This window comes from Dermacentor albipictus, chromosome 5, assembly GCF_038994185.2.
Source record: "Dermacentor albipictus isolate Rhodes 1998 colony chromosome 5, USDA_Dalb.pri_finalv2, whole genome shotgun sequence".
Lineage (NCBI taxonomy): Eukaryota > Metazoa > Arthropoda > Arachnida > Ixodida > Ixodidae > Dermacentor > Dermacentor albipictus.
Genome location: NC_091825.1, coordinates 156973635 through 156992459, shown reverse-complemented (window position 1 = coordinate 156992459; position 18825 = coordinate 156973635). Strand labels below are relative to the sequence as shown.

At 45.0% G+C, this 18825-nt stretch overlaps 1 protein-coding gene and 1 long non-coding RNA gene across 2 annotated transcripts in view; one reads left to right on the top strand and one right to left on the bottom strand.

Moving 5' to 3' along the window:
* Positions 1-13749, bottom strand: part of LOC139060212 (uncharacterized) — a 228066-nt gene extending 214317 nt beyond the window's left edge. Inside the window, exon 1 of the long non-coding RNA XR_011514676.1 lies at positions 13733-13749. This is a non-coding gene — a long non-coding RNA (uncharacterized lncRNA). The remainder of the gene's footprint in view (positions 1-13732) is intronic.
* Positions 13750-16202: 2453 nt separating this feature from the next.
* The window catches only part of LOC135902374 (uncharacterized), a 159202-nt gene continuing 156579 nt past the window's right edge, over positions 16203-18825 (top strand). The window contains exons 1-2 of the mRNA XM_070539213.1: positions 16203-16333; positions 16436-16637. Of these exons, the coding sequence (XP_070395314.1) occupies positions 16611-16637 (27 nt within the window). The 5' untranslated portion in view covers positions 16203-16333; positions 16436-16610. The remainder of the gene's footprint in view (positions 16334-16435; positions 16638-18825) is intronic.

Genomic DNA, 18825 nt, shown 5'->3' with positions numbered 1-18825 from the left:
TTCCCAAATTTCGCAGTACACCTTTCTGTTTTTATTTCCAGCAGAAAATTCGTGCATGCGCGCACGCGTGTGTGTGTCTGTGTGTGTGTGTGTGCGTGTGTGAGTGCGTGTGTGAGTGCGTGTGTGTCTGCGCGTGTGTGCGTGTGCGTCTGAGTCTGTGTGTGTGCGTGTCTGTGTGTGCATGTGTGTGTTCTGTGTGTGCGCGTGTGTGCGTGTGTGTGTGCATGTGTGCGTACGTGTATGTCTGTGCGTGTATGTATGTGTGTGTGTGTGTCTGTGTGCGTATACGCGCGTGTGTGTCTGTGCGTGCGGGCGTGTGCAGTGTGTGTGTGTGCGTCTGTGCGTGTGCGTGTATGTGTGTGCACATGTGGGTCTCTGTGTGTATGTGTGTACGTCTGTGCATGCGCGTGTTGGTGTTGAAATATGTGCGTGTCTGTATGTGTGTATGTCTGTGTGTTTCTGTGTGTCTGTGTGTGTGTGCGTGTCTGCGTGTGTGTGTGTGTGTGCGTTTGTGCGTGCGTGTGTGTGTGCGTGTTTGTGTCTGTGTGACATAAGTCTAGTCCAGGAGCTGGATTATTCATAGAGGCGGACATTACTTGCACAATAAATCGAAGCGAATATTTGAATAATTACAAAAATTACTAACTTCTTACTTAATTACATTACAACAAATATTCAAATTTACGAATTCTAACCCGTGAGTTGCAAGGCGTAGCCACTTGGAATTAATTTCCAGAATAAGGCCAGTTTGGAGGTATGCGTCATCAAACTCGCCTCAAAAATACACTGTTGTTCCATGAATGTTTCAACAAGACGCTCTCTTCTGGATTGAAGCACAAAAGTAACTGGAACGCCCATGTATATTGAGCCCAACATTGAGAAGTAATATCTCGAGCACGGTACTATGCTGGGCTAGTTGGTGCATAGGTAATGAAAGCGCTGGCGCTCTTATTGTCGTCTCCTCTTTCCTTCTATATGTTATATTACTTTCCACCACAATACTTTTAGTACCTGGAAAAAGGCGTCATCCTGGAAATTAATTTCAAGTGGATACATTTCCCAAGCTCCCCGGCTACAATTCGTAATTTGCAATATGTGCCTTAAAGTAATTAATTAGGAAGTTATTAATGAATTTTCATGGTGTGGTTTAAGTTGAATAAGTGTTTTGATTTCTCTCGATCGTAATATCCGCCTTTTCGAGAAGTGCAGCTCAAAGAAAAGAATTACACTATCATACGCAAGATATTTTTAAATATCTGTAAAACTTATAAATGATCACCCCGTATTTACAATACACATAATGACAAAATTTTTGGGATGCAGTCTATAGAAAGTTTATACACTGTATCTAGGATGCACACTATAAAAATTACTTGTAACTTGCGGATGCAAAGCTCCAACGAATAACAATATAAAGAAGCCAGCACGGCTTATGTGACCTTTCAATATCACTGTTTGCACGATCGCAGGCTTGTGGGACCTTGCGAAATAGTTTCTTTTGAGTAGTTGCAATAATAACTTCCCAGCTACCTAAAATTAAGCCACCTACTATAAAATGTTTCCTGCTCATCCGATAGAAACCTCGCCTGCGTATAACGCTGTCGAGTACTTCTTGGGGCGATTTTAACCATCACTGCAGTTAACCTACACATATTTTATTTATTGATCACGTTGGCTTCGATGTTACCTCCATTTTCACCAACTTTGATCTCTATTGTCATTTGTAGTTCTGCCAAGGCAAAGGCCTAATCTCGGCGCCGATCCTAAAACATACTTATATTGCTCCGGGATGCTTGAATACGTAATATATTTCAGATATCACAACTAAAGCACATACCACATTACTTGCCTACATATAACCCACAACCCGGCCCCTATTTTTACCAGATATAAACAAGGTAGCTCGCTTAGTTTGCTGAAGACACCGGAGAAACATACTACGAACCTCGCATACCGTATGAAAAATATAGGTAAAAACGAAGCTTCGGTAATTGTTTGCAACAATCCTAATTAAGACAGAAACGTTACTTTCGCTTAGCATTGCAGTTAAAATGCCTGCAACTTCCACCGAATGTAAATTTGTGTAACGTAGAGTTGCCTCAGGACAACTGATAACGACGAACCCTTCTTTTTTAACCTAAGTATAACCTTCTTATTTAACCTAAGTATAACCAAAGATGTGGATGGGCCCACGCTGATGCCAATGTAGGACGTGTTCACGTAAGGAAGAAGAGGAGCAGTTTTCAGGAACTGAGGAAGGAGCAGGGGTCGGCAGGGAGAGAGTGTGTCTAGCCTGCTACTCCTCACCGGGGGGTAAGAAGAAGGGGCAGTGTTCACGCAAGTGTTGTAATGCGATACAGACACCAAGAAAGGAAGTAGACAGGGATGTTAACCTGAAGTGCGCCTGCTTAGCTACCCTACGCTGGGGCTGGGGAACAGAAAAATAAAAAGATGAAAGCGAGGGAGGGTAGAGGGGAGTGGTGAAGGCGTGCACAGGCCAGCCGTTCTCAAAACAACACAAAAGCGCCTTCACTGCATTCGAGGCCTAGGGTTGGTAAGGGTTGTGTTTGCGGAGCGTCTGTACTGACAGGGAAGGATCGTCTAGACGACACAATGCATTCTACATTGACTGTCTTTGTAAATGAAATCGGACGCAGTAGCGCATCAGGTGGCCGGCGCTTTCGAAACACAAAGAATCGACAAATAAGTGGGCTGAACTGCCGTCGTTGTGCTGCTGTGTTACCAGTAGACGGTCTTAAGCCACATAATCGTACAGCGTCATGGGATGAAGGTCCTAAGGAGTCGGTGTGCAGCTTCAGTAGTACATACGGCCGTAATAGTTCACGAACGATGATTGGAGGGTAGGTGTCGACGAATACGTATTTAGTGATATGACGCCATAATGCTATTCGAAGTACTGTAGCTCAGGGTAATAAACACAAGGGGAAAGAAATAGTGACAGAAATAGCGCTAACTTGAAGAAGAAGAAGGAAAATAAACTGTATTAGAAAGAATGGTTGGCAGTTAACTTGCAACTAAATTTATTGTTGGAGGCAACACCCAGTGTTCTACTGGGACTTGCCTCCTGAAATAAATTTATTCGCAAGTTGGCGCGTTTTCTTTCTCCTCTTCTTTTTCCCTCGTGCCACAATACATCGACTAGCTGTGCACCAAATTGCCCGACATAGTGTTCTGCTATGCCATGATGTTATCGCATTACAATTGCTTAGGAGCATGCTGCATGGTAAACTGTAGTCCTTTCAATGCCAAAGCATTATCTGGCTCATGAGGTGGAAAAACCGGGGCGTGGCCGGAGATGGTACAAAAGGTCGCGTGGTCACGGAGACGCACTCGTGCCACTGCTCGCGCGTTCATCGGCTTCTTCCACAGCTGGCTCCGATGCCGCTCATCATGCCAACGTCCCCATACTAGGGTGCCTCGGTGTCCTCCTCGCCCGCCGCTCCGTACAGGGTGGAGACCATAGAGTTTCCTACCTATGGTGGAGACAACCGCCTCCATTTTCATGCCCGCTCCGAGGGACGCTATCGAAACGCGGCAAGCGTTCACTTCTCGACACAGAGCTGGGCATTGCAGTGGCAGTTTTGGCGGCGAGAGGCTCGTCAAAGAAATGATCCACCCTGTACGGGGCGGTGGGCGAGGAGGACATGGAGGCACCCTACTCCATACTGCCCCTCCCTCTGCGAAGGCGCTGAGAGGACTGGCCTACTGCCAGTCGGTGCGGTGATTTCGGTGAATTATGTCTTTCGCTCCGATGGACGAAACTTCGACTTCGCAGTCAGTAGCTGCGCCCGACTTTTTTGGACGTCCACGCAAGTACGCGAACGAGGCACGTGATGCGATAAATGTTAGAAGGCAACGTGAAAACAATACCACTACGTTTCGTAAAGCGAGTCGTCATCAGGAATACATTGCAATGCTTTCGCATTCATCCTCGTAGGGATAACTAAGGGTACTTGGCTTTTTTAATTGCTTACTTTTTTTTCGTACGCAATGCGTGGCTTTAATCGCCTTGTGAATAACGAACGCACACATGCACCAAAATATTCGATTTGTGTAGTTCTTTTTTTATTCCTTTCACTTTTTTTTGTTCCAATAGCAATTAAAAGGACACTTGAGGTCCGTTCGCATGGTTGCCATTGGCGCCACCGTTGGCACCGTCGTCGGCATTGTCGTGCTGCTAGGCTATCGGCTGAGTATGCACCACTCGCGTGCGGAGGGTTCGAGGATCTCCAGCGACGCGGAGTGCATTTGGCTGCAGGAATGACGAAGCGAGGGGGGAGCACATTCAAAGCGCCGCTCAATCGGCTCTCTGGCGGCATTCTGCCTTCCGCGGCTGGCATGGGCGTTGCGCGCATGTATAGTATAAGCACACTAGCATTCCTGTTGAGCTGCTTTATGTATGGAGTGGTCTGATTGGAACGGATCGTAGAAAGGTGAAACTAAGGTTATCTAATATCACACTGGGTGTTGACTATAACGCCGGCAGTTTCCCGTTTAAGTGCAACGTCATCGGAGTGCGATGCCTCCTCTGCCACTGCTGCGCTCATCAAGCCAGCGTTGTGACATGCCAAAACCACGATATAATTATGAGGCATTCCATAGGGGTGACTCTGGAATAAATTGGACCGCCTGAATCTTGAATGTGCACCTAAATCTAAGTGCATGGGTGTTTTTGCCCCCATCGAAATGCGGCCGCCGTAACCGGGATTTGATCCCGCGGCCTCGTGCTCAGCAGCTCAACACCATAACCACTAAGCAACCACGGCGGGTAGGGTGCTGTTCCTTCTGCAAAGCAGTAGTTACCTTGCGTGCGGCATCACGCCATGTCGCATGCGCACGTATAGCTGCAACACCGTCCGAGGAATTCGGGAGCAACGCTAAACCTTGCTATCGCTGTTGATTTTTTTTTTCATGAGTGTTCGTTTTTTTTTTTCGGGGACAGAATTTGACTATGCACACTCATGTCACGCCGCAATCGCAGTCCACACGCCGTGTACTATCCGCGATGTATCGAATAAGGAAATATCGGACCATATTGACGAGAATTACAAATGAAAACCTACAGCATTCACTTATAGTGTATAGGATTTGAAGTTGGCATCTCGTGTGCTTTTTATTTATTTATTTATTTATTTATTTATTTATTTATTTATTTATTTATTTGCACATACTGCAGCGTAATAAGCGCTATAACAGGAGTGCATTAACAGAGGGAGATTATACACAGAAAAGTATGATACAACGATAAGGGAGATGTACTAGGACCATTCATCTTGGATGGCAGATACAAAACTTCGGGGTGAGCATGAGCGAATAGACCCGGGTAAGGAATTCGAGTCTTGAATAGAACGAGGGAAAAAGTTGAATTTAAACATATTGGTGCATTCAAAGCTTGAAAGCCAGTTAACTAGTTGAGCATTATTTAGTACAGCGTTAAGTTTAGCAAGGAGTTTAGAATGTAATACTATGTCAAATGCTTTAGAGAAGTCTATAAAGATGGCGTCCACTTGATTGCCAACATCAAGGTTAATGAAAATGTCATGCGTAAACTCAAATAACTTCGTTGTCGTACTAAAACCGCGCCTAAACCCATGCTGTATGTTAGCTAGCAGATCATGTGATTCCAGCAAAACCACTTTGTGGTTATGAATGATATGTTCTGAGATTTTGCATGACTGTGATGTTATTGAAATCGGTCTGTAGTGAAAGACTGCTTATCACCGTGTTTGAAAAGAGCAAGCACTTTAGATAATTCCCATGGGGAAGGAACAGTGGCAGATGATAAAGATTTGTCGAATATGACCGTCAGATATTGTCACGAGAGGAAAAGCGTGGTGATATCTTGGTGAGCACAGGGTGTAGCCAACCAAGAGTGCATTGTGTATCCCATCCGGGCCAGTGCATTTCTTGGTATCGAAATTTAATACGAGGTTAAGAAGGCCCTCATTGTTAATGTCAATGTCAGTGATTGGTTCAGAACAAACTGTATTGGTGAGGGAAGGAATGAAGTTTGTTATTGGGTACAAATACGGACTGAAAATACTTGTTGAAAGCATCCGATATTACTGATGGATCACTGATGATGCTTTGGTCAATTTTGAATGAAGGGGGTGAAGCATCGCGAGGTAAAATAGAAGACCAAAAGTTACGAGGGTTCGTTCTTAACGGATCAGGCACTTGAACGCGAGAAATCTGTGGCTGTTCGCAATTTCAAATTAAGTTCATTTTTCGCCTCGGGAAACAAGTCCAGGGTTATAGGATCGTTGGTTCGTTTAGAACTTAGAACGCCGAAGCCTACGGACATGACGAGACAAATGCAAGATGTCGCGAGTCATCCAGAGAAAGTTAGCATTAGTTTTCTTTATATTTATTTAATATGTATATGTGTGTGGCGTATATTTTTTATCCTTTTCATTGGTATATGCTAAAAATTGCTGCTTCATGGGGAGCTCAGTTTTAGCACACATAGTATTCTAAATCCTGAACGCAGCAAATTTTGGTAATTCATTAACTCGTCGGCCTTCTTTTTGTTAAGCATGTCGGTGACCTACAAGTGACCTTGAGCGAAAAGCTGGAGCCGTTATCCGGGCACTAAGACGAGAACATCCAAGCATCGTTGCAAGAACAAAACGATATCATCCGAGCAACCAGTCAAAACTAAAAATGCGGTCTCAGGACCCCCCACCCCTTTGTACGGGACTGCATTACATACGCTAGTTACTGCCCAAACAAGTTTTGAAAAATATTGCTTCCGAGTTCTTGCTAATGTTTGTTCACAATATCGCTCAAGCAGTTACTTCTAGTACGCTGAAGTATGTCATTTTCAATAGTAACGTTCAAAAGGCAGATAAAGGGAACGATACACTTGATTATCATCTTTTCACACTGAAAAATGGTTACCTGCGCTCTTTTGAACGCCAGCAGTCCGTGAGTTCCGCGACGCGGGTATTGCGCGGCCTTCTCCAAGAGATGGCGCCACGCGGCGTGACTACGCCAGCAGCGTCCGGCGCACCGCCGATGGTTGTGAAATGGTTGTGGTGGATGTGACAAGGTTGGGAGTAATCGTCGTAAATAGTCCAAGCAACGTGCTTTTCCGGTAACCATTTCAAGCTTACATCTACTTTCGATTAAGGGAGAGCGATCTTTTTTTAAATATATATATGCCAAATATTCGCATCTAAATTCATATATGTAAGGATAACAGCAACGAGTCTAATCGCTGCTGATGACACTGTTGAGGAAACCTCCTGCCCCTTCAGAGCCTCTTTTCGTCTGTCCGACCACATCGTGCATAGTTCAATATTACTTTCGCGGAAGGGCGTTCCGCTGCATCTCCATATGAATGCAAACTGCGCCTCATGACGTCAACGGCAGGACCAAGTAACGCCGCGGTCACGACACCATGACGTCGGTCCCTTTCGTGATTGTCACGAGGTTTCGCTCCAGCGTCGACGCACGCATGTCGCAACGAAGTAACGGACGGAGAGGGAGGGCGGAGGAAAGGGCACCAAATTGCTACCATTTCTTTTTTCTTTTGCCTTTGTCTGAATGACGCACCGCTTGCTTCGAAAAAGTCGAAACGCTATTTATAGATCGCATTGCGGCAACCTCAGGTCTGACAAACCGATACGTTTGACTGCGGCTAGCACTCTTCGCGCTTCGAGTGAGCCATGGCGCCTTTTGATCTTCACTGATTGCCTGGGAAGGTTTGATATTGTATTCGTTTATTCTTACACACTGCAGATGTGATCCCTCGAGATTATTGCAGGAAGCGATTAAGGTGCCCTTCTCGAATTGGTGACTGAAGATCTCCGTCGCCTCTTACCACAGAGTAGATTATTTTGAGCGAGTCCGGGCATTATCGCATTGTGTTTTACGTCCTCGTTGCCTTAATCTCTCTTTCTCTCTCTGTGTAAATAATATATATATATATATATATATATATATATATATATATATATATATATATATATATATATATATATATATATATATATATATATATATATATATATATATATTCATTGTCAATCTGAATTGTACGTGACGGAAACAGCTGAATGGTGAAAGTTTTAAATGAATTAGCCCGTTGTACCTAATTTTTACAAGCAGCCGCAGTGAGCGGCTTGGTCATGGCTTGGATTTTCTGCCGCGGCGGCCGTACTCTGACGAAAGTGGAAGAACGCAACAGTCGCCTACTGTGCCTCGGGTACACGGTGATTCAAATTTATCTGGAGCCATCTGGTACAGCTTCTATCGCAGCCGCAGTGTTGCTTTGTGGAGTTACACCACATTAATCTAATCAAATCAAGTACCTAATAGAGTTTACAGAAGTTAGGGCAATAACTATGTTATTTCAGAAATTTAAAGTTTAACATACTTGCGTGTACGTGTGCGATTAACGGTATCAGCAGATGATTATCATATCTGTCAGCCCGTGTACACTTTTTTCGCCCCTCAGGCACATGACTGAAGCTTATTATATGCATACAGCCTTAGAACCTATTCTATCACGCTGTTCCACTTTCTGTATGTTCTCTTCCTGCAATACACGAAGATGGCTGAAGGTGCGATACGAACCCACGTAATCCGAGGACGCGGGTTCGTATCCCATCAGCGGCCAGTTGTTTTTCCATCACCTTTCATTTCTATTTACTTATCATTTCCTTGTTTCAATTAATAACTGCAAATAATTTCCCCTATGCTGTCCTTCGGGACATTGGTTGTTGGCTTCTTATGATTTCGCTAATGAAAATCGGGACCCTTGGTCTTCATTCTTCTCGTTCATTATATAGCAAGGGTCTCGAATCCGGCAACTATGATGCCTTCAGGTAGCACGTGTGGGTTTACTGACCTGTCGCCTTCACCCAAAAATCATTTGGCAGATAGGATGTCCAACATCCATGGTCATATTCGTGAGTGATGGATCTGGATAACAATCCCAGGGTTGGTTCGTCGACAGAAATAAATACCCCATACAATGGATAGGGAGACCGCGCCGCGGTAGCTCAATTGGTAAGACGAAGCTCGCGTAAGACGAAGAGGCGGGTTCGTATCCCACCAGCGGCCAGTGTTTTCTTTTTCATCCACTTTCATTTCGATCTTTTTTTATCATTTCCTTATTTCACTTAAGAACTGCAAATAATTTCCCCTATATATGCTGTCCTTCGTGACATTGTTTGTTGGCTTCTTATGGTATATATACAGGGTGCCCCTGTAACTTCAGCTAAGCAGTAAAAATATGCAAATGCCACGTAGCTGCACAGAACCAAGGTAATGTTGCTTGCCGTCGCTTGGCGATACTCAGATTATTCTTTATTCATACCGCCTAATTACATAATTAGTCTTAATTATTAATCAATCAACTTCTCAATAAATATTATACTTACATGAAAAATGTCAATGAGAAAATTGTAGAGCACCATGAAAAGCTCCCGATGAAGGTTTCTGGTGCTCAATATGTGCCACAAGAAAGTGTTGTTCCAATCGTGCCTCGAGCGGCCAGTCGCGCGGCAATTTTGGTGTATTCGCGGGCTTTTTTGACGCTTGGGAAAACGCTTTTACGTAGCACGTATGGAGCACCAGAAAGCTGTATCATGGAGTTTTTCATGTTGTTCTACAATTTTCTCATTGCAACTTTTCATCTACTTATAATATTTGACAAGTTGATGAATTAATTAAGACTTGTTATGTAATAACATTGAATGCAGAAAGAATACTCTGAGTATTTTCAAGCGATGGCAAGTGACATTACCTTGGTTTTGTCCAGCTACGCAGCATTTGCATATTTTTAACGTTTGGCTCAAGTGACCTGGTACACCCGGTATATTGTCTTACCTAGCCAGCCAGGACTACGCAGTTAAAAGGTTTAATTAGTGTTCTTGAAAGGTAGGTTTCTTGAATGGCCTGAATCCCTAATTTAGAGCGAATAGTCCTCACGTCGCTGAATATACAAAGCAATTTAGTTTTTAACAAATATTTGATCTAGTTTTTACACACCACACGTCCCTTCGTATTACCTCCACTGATAATTCGTTGATGAAAATATCATGCTTTCATTTTTAGAGCCATTTTAGGAATTAAAGCTTTCAACACCATTACAAGAGGATATATCTTATGCATTCCACTCCGTGAAATGAAAAATACAGAGCCTGAAACCATCCTGATTCATGTCGTTAATGGTGCATGAACGAAAATCTGAAAAAAGAACGTGGCAGAGCAGAACGCGCCCACAGGGGATAAAATGATTTCGAAATCGAAAGAGATTTTCCTGATTAGCTTAAATTGTCGTTGAAAAGGCAATAGAGAGTTTTAGAATTGGGGGCCCAAGCGGCTTGGGGACCCAAGAAAATTGCGCGCCACAAGTGCGCATGCGCAGAACCCAAGCCAGTCTTGCGTTCTTGCGTTCGCGTTAACCCAAGACCCAAGAATTGAAAACTAGCGTGGGCCCCCAAGCCGTCTTGGGCCGCCCTCGTGGGTGACAGCGATGGCGTACAGCAGATGGTCGCAGAGCATACGTTATTTACTTCGACTGATTTTCGTCATTTCACATGGGTGAACTCGCAGTTTTTTCGCAGCGCGTCACAAGAAAACACCAACTAAGAGTACTTTGCTTCGATTGGCTTTGCTTGGCTTAAAATCGCACACTTAATTCGCAATGCTAACCGGTACTAACACAGTTTCTTACATTTTATTGTTTGTTCTTTTTGCTCAAAAATGCATTCTGTTTGTTTTCACGTGTAAGAAAAGAGGTTCATTTTTTTTTCTTTCAAGCACCTTTCTATTTTCCACACTGCGGCGCCCCGAGCGCTCAACCCAACGCTGTCTGCGTTCGACCCAATCCTCAAACTCTGCTGCTCACCTAGACCCAACAGCAACCGACGCAACGCGGCTTGGGGCCCCAGAGCCTTGCGCCCCCAATTCTAAAACTCTCTAATGAGCTGCCTGATGCCTCGCTGTGTAAAGGCAAACATCTGTAAAAGGCTTCCTACGGACCGACACTTGTCAGCTGTTCAGTTATACATTGTACAGCTTTTATAAATCCTAGTCATAAACCAGCAAACTCAGCATTTTCTCTCCAGTACCTGGAGTTTTTTAACGTGCACCCAATGCCCAATGCGCGGGTGTTCTTGCATGTCGTCCCCACCGAAATGTGGCCGCCGCGGTCGGGATTTGATCCCGCGCGCTCGGGCTTAGCAGCGCAGCGCCATAGCCGCGACGCCACCAAGGCGGGGTTTGCTCCATTTGCGCCGCGTAAGCCGGATGGTACTACGGCAAGGCACCTTTCTCACGATAAGGCACTTTCCGAAAATGAAGCACAGATCATACTGTGTCACTTGTGCGGTAGGCGTGGTGGATGGAATTCCGCTCACGTCCAGAACGGTGCGCGACAGCTGAACTGGTCAATTGATAAATGATCTGGCTCATATATATGAGCCATCCACTATAGAAAGAAGGCCGCTTGGCTTATACGCGGTGCCGTAGAACCTGAACATATTAAACAGCTTCCCTGCATTCGAATTATCGTCCAGAATGGCTACACGCCTGCGCACAAATTTGTAGAGGCCTTTTATGCACTGTATACTACCGAGTATGCACGCGTCATACTCACGCAAGCGTCCAGCTACTTCTGGAGACTTTACCGTGCGCCCTGTCCCTCCCGAGCCTAGTCGTGCTTGGCTGGAGCCCGCGATGCATGCGCATTACCATGACCCTTAGTTCTTGCGCATAAACATTCTTATAAGCAGCTCCGCCACATCTTCCCCTTTATATATATATATATATATATATATATATATATATATATACACATCGTTACAGATATTACTATATATATATATATATATATATATATATATATATATATATATATATATATATATATAGTAATATCTTAAGAAGCCAACAAACAATGGACAACATAGGGGAAATTACTTGTGTTTAATAAATGAAATAAAGAAACGAAGAATTAATGGAAATTAAAGTGGATGTGGATGTTAGTGGATGGAAATTAAAGTTCGGTTTGTTGGCTTCTTATGATATTACTAATAAAATCGGGACCCTCGGTTAACCCCCTTTCTTCTCGTTTATTTATATATATATATATATATATATATATATATATATATATATATATATATATATATATATATATATATATATATATATATATATATATATATATATATATAACAAGTAGTTCATGTGTCTCAGGCAATGGGTACAGACAGGGCTTGCGACGTTGCCGTATGCTTCGTCGTAGCACTGGGAAAGGAGGTTCGACGTATGAGGCATCAGTCTCTAGAGGATCGTGTGGTTGTGGGGCCACGTCGCGTAGATGCTCTCGGGTCCACCTAATCTCCTGGCCGTCTTCCGTTTTCAGGATCGCTGAACGTGGTGCTTCCGCTGGCCTTAGGAATACAGCAGGTGCCCAGGTCCGGTGAAGAGTGTCGTACGCTGTTACCTGTTGCCCCTGCGAGGGGGGGGAGGGGGGGGGAGGCAGCTGTCTGGAGCCCCGGTTGTAGATTTTCTGGCGCTGATGGATTTCCTGCAGATGGCGGTGAACAGCTTTGCAGGGCACCATCTCTGGCACCAGGTGCGTTGTGGGTACTGGGAGCAGAGTTCTAGTGAGTCGTCCCATGAGTCTCTGCGCAGGGGACTTCAGCATCGCATCCCTGGGGGTATTGCGCCACTCAAGTAAAGCCATTTGGAAGTCAGGTGTCCTATACGAGCACTTCTTTAGTAGTTTCTTAGCCTCTTGGACAACCCTTTCAGCCATTCCGTTAGAGCACGGGTAATAAGGGCTCGAAGTTACGTGTGCGATACCTAATGTGCTCAGAAACACTTTGAATTCTGCGCTGTGGAAGGGTGAGCCGTTATCACTGCACAGCTTTGAGGGAAACCCGTGAACAGCAAAAATATCCGCACACCGTGATTTCAGTAGTTTTGCAGTGATGTTTGGGAATTCACGTATCTCAAAAAAGAAGGAATAGAAGTCCACGATTATGGCAAACTGTCAGCCACCGTAAAAGAACAAGTCCCTTTCTACAGTTTCCCAGGGTAAACTAGGCACTTCGTGACACAAAAGCGGCATCTTCGGGTTCCGCGATTGATGCGTTTGGCAGATCTTGCAAGCTCTACAGTACTGTTCAATATCCGCGGACATGCTGGGCCAGAACATAACGCTTCTCGCTCGTTCTTTAATTTTGTCTGCTCCCGAATTTGCGGCGTGAAGGAGGCTCAATATTTCTGCTCTCTTCGAGTGTGGTATGATTACCTTATCGCTGCGGAACAGTAGGCCATCCTGGGTGTGTATGTCCTCCCGGTATGACCAGTAGGGGCGCACGGCTTCCGGGATATCGCGTTTATTGTCCGGCCGGCTTGTTTCCACATATCCTCGTAGCTTGAGCAGGGTTGGATTGCTGTCGGTTGCTGCAAGGAGGTATTCGATGCGTGTTTTGGAAGCAGAAACAAAATCTAGCACATTTACTTGAAACTGTTCGGTCTATTCAGCCATGCACACTTTTTGCTCGGAAATCGTGACAAAGCATCCGCAAGAAATAGCTACTTGCCCGGTTTGTGGATAACATGATGGGATAGCGCTGCAAGGTGAGCCTCATGCGTTGAAAACGAAGGGGGCACTGGTGCAGCTGCTTCTTGAAAATCGACACCAAAGGGCGATGATCGGTTTCAACCGTTATTTCTGGCTGACCGTAAATGTAATCGTGTAATTTCATGCAACCGTGCACAATTTCCAGCGTTTCTTTTTCAATTTGCGCATAGCGCTGCTGTGTGTCTGTGAGTGACCGAGACGAAAAAGCGACAGGGCGGCCTTCTTGAAGAAGCACCGCACCAACACCGAATTGGCTCGCGTCGACTGAGAGGGGTAACATTGTTTTTCGGGCCGAAGTAAGATAGCACAGGTGCTTGCGCCAAGGACTGCTGCAATTTTTCGAAACTTTTTTCCTGCTGTTTCGTCCATACCCATACAATGTCTCTGCGTAGTAAGGTTCGCAGTGGGGCAGTAACGTCAGACATGCTTGGAATGAATTAGTAAGATATTGATGAGGGCTAGTTGGTTCATACTTAGAACTGAGGTGAAACAGCGCGAAAAAGACGAGGACACAAGGAAACAAATACCACAGACAAGCGCTGACTGCCAACTGGAAGTTTATTTGAAATTCACCGGACATTCATACCTTCTTCAGCATAGGCATGCGCACATCAGTCGCAAAAACATCTGCAAATTAACATTTTAATCTTTCTTCCAAAAATGTGATTTCTTTTCCCGACAAGGCAAGAGAGGGAGTGCTTACACATTTATCGCCTTCCTTTCTTATATGAAAGGCCTCTACTATTTCCCTAGTAAGAGTAGGAAGGAAAGGGAAATAGTACAGGCCTTTCATATAAGAAAGGAAGGCGATAAATGTGTAAGCACTCCCTCTCTTGCCTTGTCGGGAAAAGAAATCACATTTTTGGAAGAAAGATTAAAATGTTAATTTGCAGATGTTTTTGCGACTGATGTGCGCTTGCCTATGCTGAAGAAGGTATAAATGTCCGGTGAATTTCAAATAAACTTCCAGTTGGCAGTCAGCGCTTGTCTGCGGTATTTGTTTCCTTGTGTCCTCATCTTTTTCGCGCTGTTTCACCTCAATTCTTGGAATGAATTGCTGTAGGAAATTATTTATACCAAGAAACACGTGTAGCTCCTTACTGTTCTTGGGCACGGGCATTTGTAGTATGTCTTGCACTCGTTGCGGGTCTACTCGGAGGCCCTCTGCACTGAATATGTGGCCCAGGTAACACACATGGGGCTGCAAGAATGCGCATTTCTTGAGATTCAATCTGAGATCGTGTTCTTTACAGCGTGTCAACAAGAGTTTTAAATGGTAATCGTGCTCTTCTTTAGTTCTTCCCCAGAGCAGTATGTCGTCCATGACTACCGCTACACAAGGTAACCCTTCCAACAGGCGGTGCATTGCTGCTTGGAAAATCTCAGGGGCCGAGGTGATTCCAAACGGCATTCGAAGAAACCGATAGCGACCAGCTCGGGTAGTTTAATCTGTCAAAATCCAGATGCTGCATATAAAGGTGAAAAAAACAGCCTCGGAAAGTTGCAGAACTATGTCCTCTATCGTTGGCATAGGATAGTGCTCGCGTAACAGTGACTTGTTTAGCTTTGTTGGATCCAGACAAATGTGTACTTCGTCCTTTTTCACTACTGTGATAATGCGACTGGACTATTCCGTAGGTTTGGTTACCTTGGTTACTCCTTGTTCTTCCATGCGCTGTAGTTCGGTCTTCACCTCGTCTTGAAGGGCCACAGCGACTCTTCTAGCTGGCACGACGATACCCGCGGCACCGGGCTTGAGCTTCATTTCGTACTCGAAGTCCCTTAGCTGGCCGAGTCCTTTGAAGACTTCGGCAAAAGGCTGTGCTGAGGGGGTAAATGTGTTCGTATTCAATGCTCTGCAAGCGTCTGATGAACCCCAAACGTTCCGCCGCTGAGCCACTCAGTGTTACCGGCACGTTCTGCTCTACAATGAAAAATGTTTCTTCATGAGATTTGTTGTTCGCTGAAAGTAACAGCCGTACTTTTTCGTGCGATGCAGTTTTGTGGCCCAAAAATGCCGTAAGCGTGACGCGGCAGGATTCTTTTGGCTTATCTGGTAGCGTCTCAATGTCTCGTTTCGCAATAACGCAACAGTTTGCGCCCATGTCTAATTTGCACCTCATTGGTGTGTCTTCAATATGAACCGTCGCATTCCAGTTGTCTGTTGTTGTGGTATGAACCGTTAAGGTTCCCAAGAAATAGTCCTCGTCTGCTTCTAGACGTAGCTCACGCAAATCTCGTCGTCTCTGAACCGCGTCTCGTGATGGTGGCAGCATCTTGCATACTTGGGCACAATGGTTCCGCCTGTCGCACTTTTTGCAAGTCTTCCCATTCGCAGGGCATATTCCGCTGCGATGTGTCTCGTAACCGCATTTACTGCAGATGTTTCTGTTACTTGCTACTGCATGAACTCTCGTTTCCTGAGCGGTTGCGGCTGCTTCGCTTATCACACAAAACTGCTCTTTCCCTTGCTCATGGGCGCGACAGATATCGACAGTCTTCTGATACGAAGGGTTTTCAGCGATCAACTTTTGCTGCAAATTCTTGTTTCGAATGCCCAGAATAATGCGGCTGCGCAGCATGCGATCTTCTAGCTCTCCAAATTCGGAGTTTTTAGCTAGTATACGCAGTTCTGTCAACCATTCACTGAAGCTCTCGCCTTCTCTTTGGTTTCTTGATCCGAAACGGAATTCCTGAAAGGTTAGATTCGTTTCAGGCTTGTAGAAATCTTCAAATTTCTGTAACAAGACGTCGACGTCGTTTTTGTCTTTACCTGCTTGAACGTGCTGTACGCCTTTCTAGCCTCCTCACCAATCGTTACTAGCAACGTGGCTGCCTGTCCATCTTTGATCTGCTTGCTCAGCTGAGTGGCAGTAGAAAAACAAGGCACTCACTCTTCCGAGTTTGCCATCCAAGCCAAGCGTTGCCTGATGTGTCCAAGGGCTTCGGCGGTGGAAGAAGAGAAGCTGGCGTCGACATGCTGACCAGGGACCGCTGCCACCATGTAAGCGAGCCGGTTGTCGGTGAAGAACAACGTTTATTGCCGGTGGGACGCCGGTATATATAGGAACAGGAGCGTGACTTCACAGGTCACGCTGCCGCGTCGCTGGCACCTCTGCCACAATTATGTAACAACGCGTTTGTTCTAAAATTACCATAATTTCTATACAAATTCTTAGTCTCGCTAAAACAATTAAAGTTAATTACTTGCAAGCTCGCCCCCCATCATCTGCTGCTGCTGCTGCTCCTTGAACACGAGTGCAAACCGGGGAAGGAATGTCGAACGAGGGACAGACAGACGAAATTCAGTGAGCTGAAAGCTTTGGGTTCGCTAACCTGCACGGGGAAGGGGGCAATGTGGGAGAAACACGTGACAAGGGAGGAGAGGAAGCAAAGCTGGCAGGGAAAACTAATCACAGTGCGGAAGACGATAACGCAGAAAGTATGGAAAACGATGAAAGGCACAATAAATATAGGCGCTATGACTCGCCACACACTACCGAATCATCCAAGCTTCCGTCCGTTTAAGGGAAAGTCGATAGGTCGTGGTTTGCAGAAGTGCTCCCGAAGCCAACGCAATTTTGTTTCTTGCACTGCCTTTTCATTTCATCTAATTCTTTTTTTCTGCCACCTGTAATTTTGGTGTGAACGAAACAGGCTGGCGAAGCACAAAAGGGAAACAGGAAGACCTGACTGCTGTATCTGTGTCGCGTTCTCAGATTCGGGGCTTAGCAGCGGCGATCACGCCGTGGAACATCACCGAGGCACTGGTCGTGCAGCAGCACTTCCTTTTTCAGTCTGTAATCCCGGTCGAAAATGTCACAACGGTCATTGCCTCCAATAAAAATAGAGGGGGCGCTTGAACACATCAAGAGCAATAGGTTTCTTCGAAAAGAGAGAGAAAAATAACAATAAAATGCAGGAATGTTAACCACACAGGCATCCGGTTGGCTGCAATTCACCCGAAAAATGAAATAGAAATAAGTAAAAGACCAAAAGAACATAGTCAATGCACACGGCAGACGGCACAATATTCCCAGTAAAGAAGGCTACGCGCGCTCTGATGGCATTGGCAACGAACGCTAATGAACAACTATAAATCAGTTTAAACTGGTAAAGTACTCCTTCAAAAGTTTAATTTTAATTTGTTTCGCAGGCAAATATTGATTCCGTGCGGAAAAAGCAAAAGCAAAACCTCGCTTTTTTCTTCATTTGCCGTCAGAATGCAAACAAATTATATATTGATAAACAATTAGCTATAGACTCCGCACGAAATTGTCAAAATCCGTGGCGCCACTGCTAGCAGATGTGGGAGATGTGGGAACTCGAAGGAGTGGTCGCCACCCACAATTCCTTTTTTCCGTCTTTTCTTGCTCACCATACCGAGGCTCTCAGTAAAATTGACTATTTCGGCATTCGAAAAGCACATTTTACCCATCCGCGTTAGCCTTCCCTTTAAAATAAATGGGCCTGAAAGAACGCGTTGATGGGTATTTTTCTGCCAATACGCACTTTCTTCATAATGTTTGAAATGGCTGAGCAAAGGTGTAAAGTGGAAGGGTAAAAAATGTCCAAAGGTGAGATCTGCATGTTGTACAGCCCCACATTTATCCGCATCGACATTGAAGCATTGCAGCAAACGCCCCTAAACAACCGCTCAATCAATGTATTTTAATGTTTCGTTTTCAGCTGTCGTAACAAGTAGCGTGCTCCGCCTTTCAACCTATCTTTCTGTAAATCGAAATTGTTGAGATTGTCTGCATTTGCGTGAACAACACCCAACGTTGACTGTTGTTTTCCCTAATGAGCAATCTTCTTTTGGGGTATGCCGTTGTGCGTGACGAATATTGTCACATCGTTTGTGAGACTCTGATATGCGCAGTTCGTAATCGCCCTCTGCCCTGCGCAAATATGAACTTTGTAAATGCAGAAGATGCGTACGTTTGTGCCCTGCCATGTTCGGATTGTGCAGTATACTTTCGACTAACGCGGGATGACCGCTGTGTTGAGCATTATAACCCATCTACTCTCATATGCAGTCTTAATCATAGAAGACTTCTGTTTTATTGCGATATCAATTATATGGACACTCCAGGCGAATTTCCGCCGTCGGTGTCACCGTGACATTGCATAAAAAAGTCATAGCGCGATAATATCGCGGCCGCACGCCGTATGCTGTAGGTGTGAAGGAA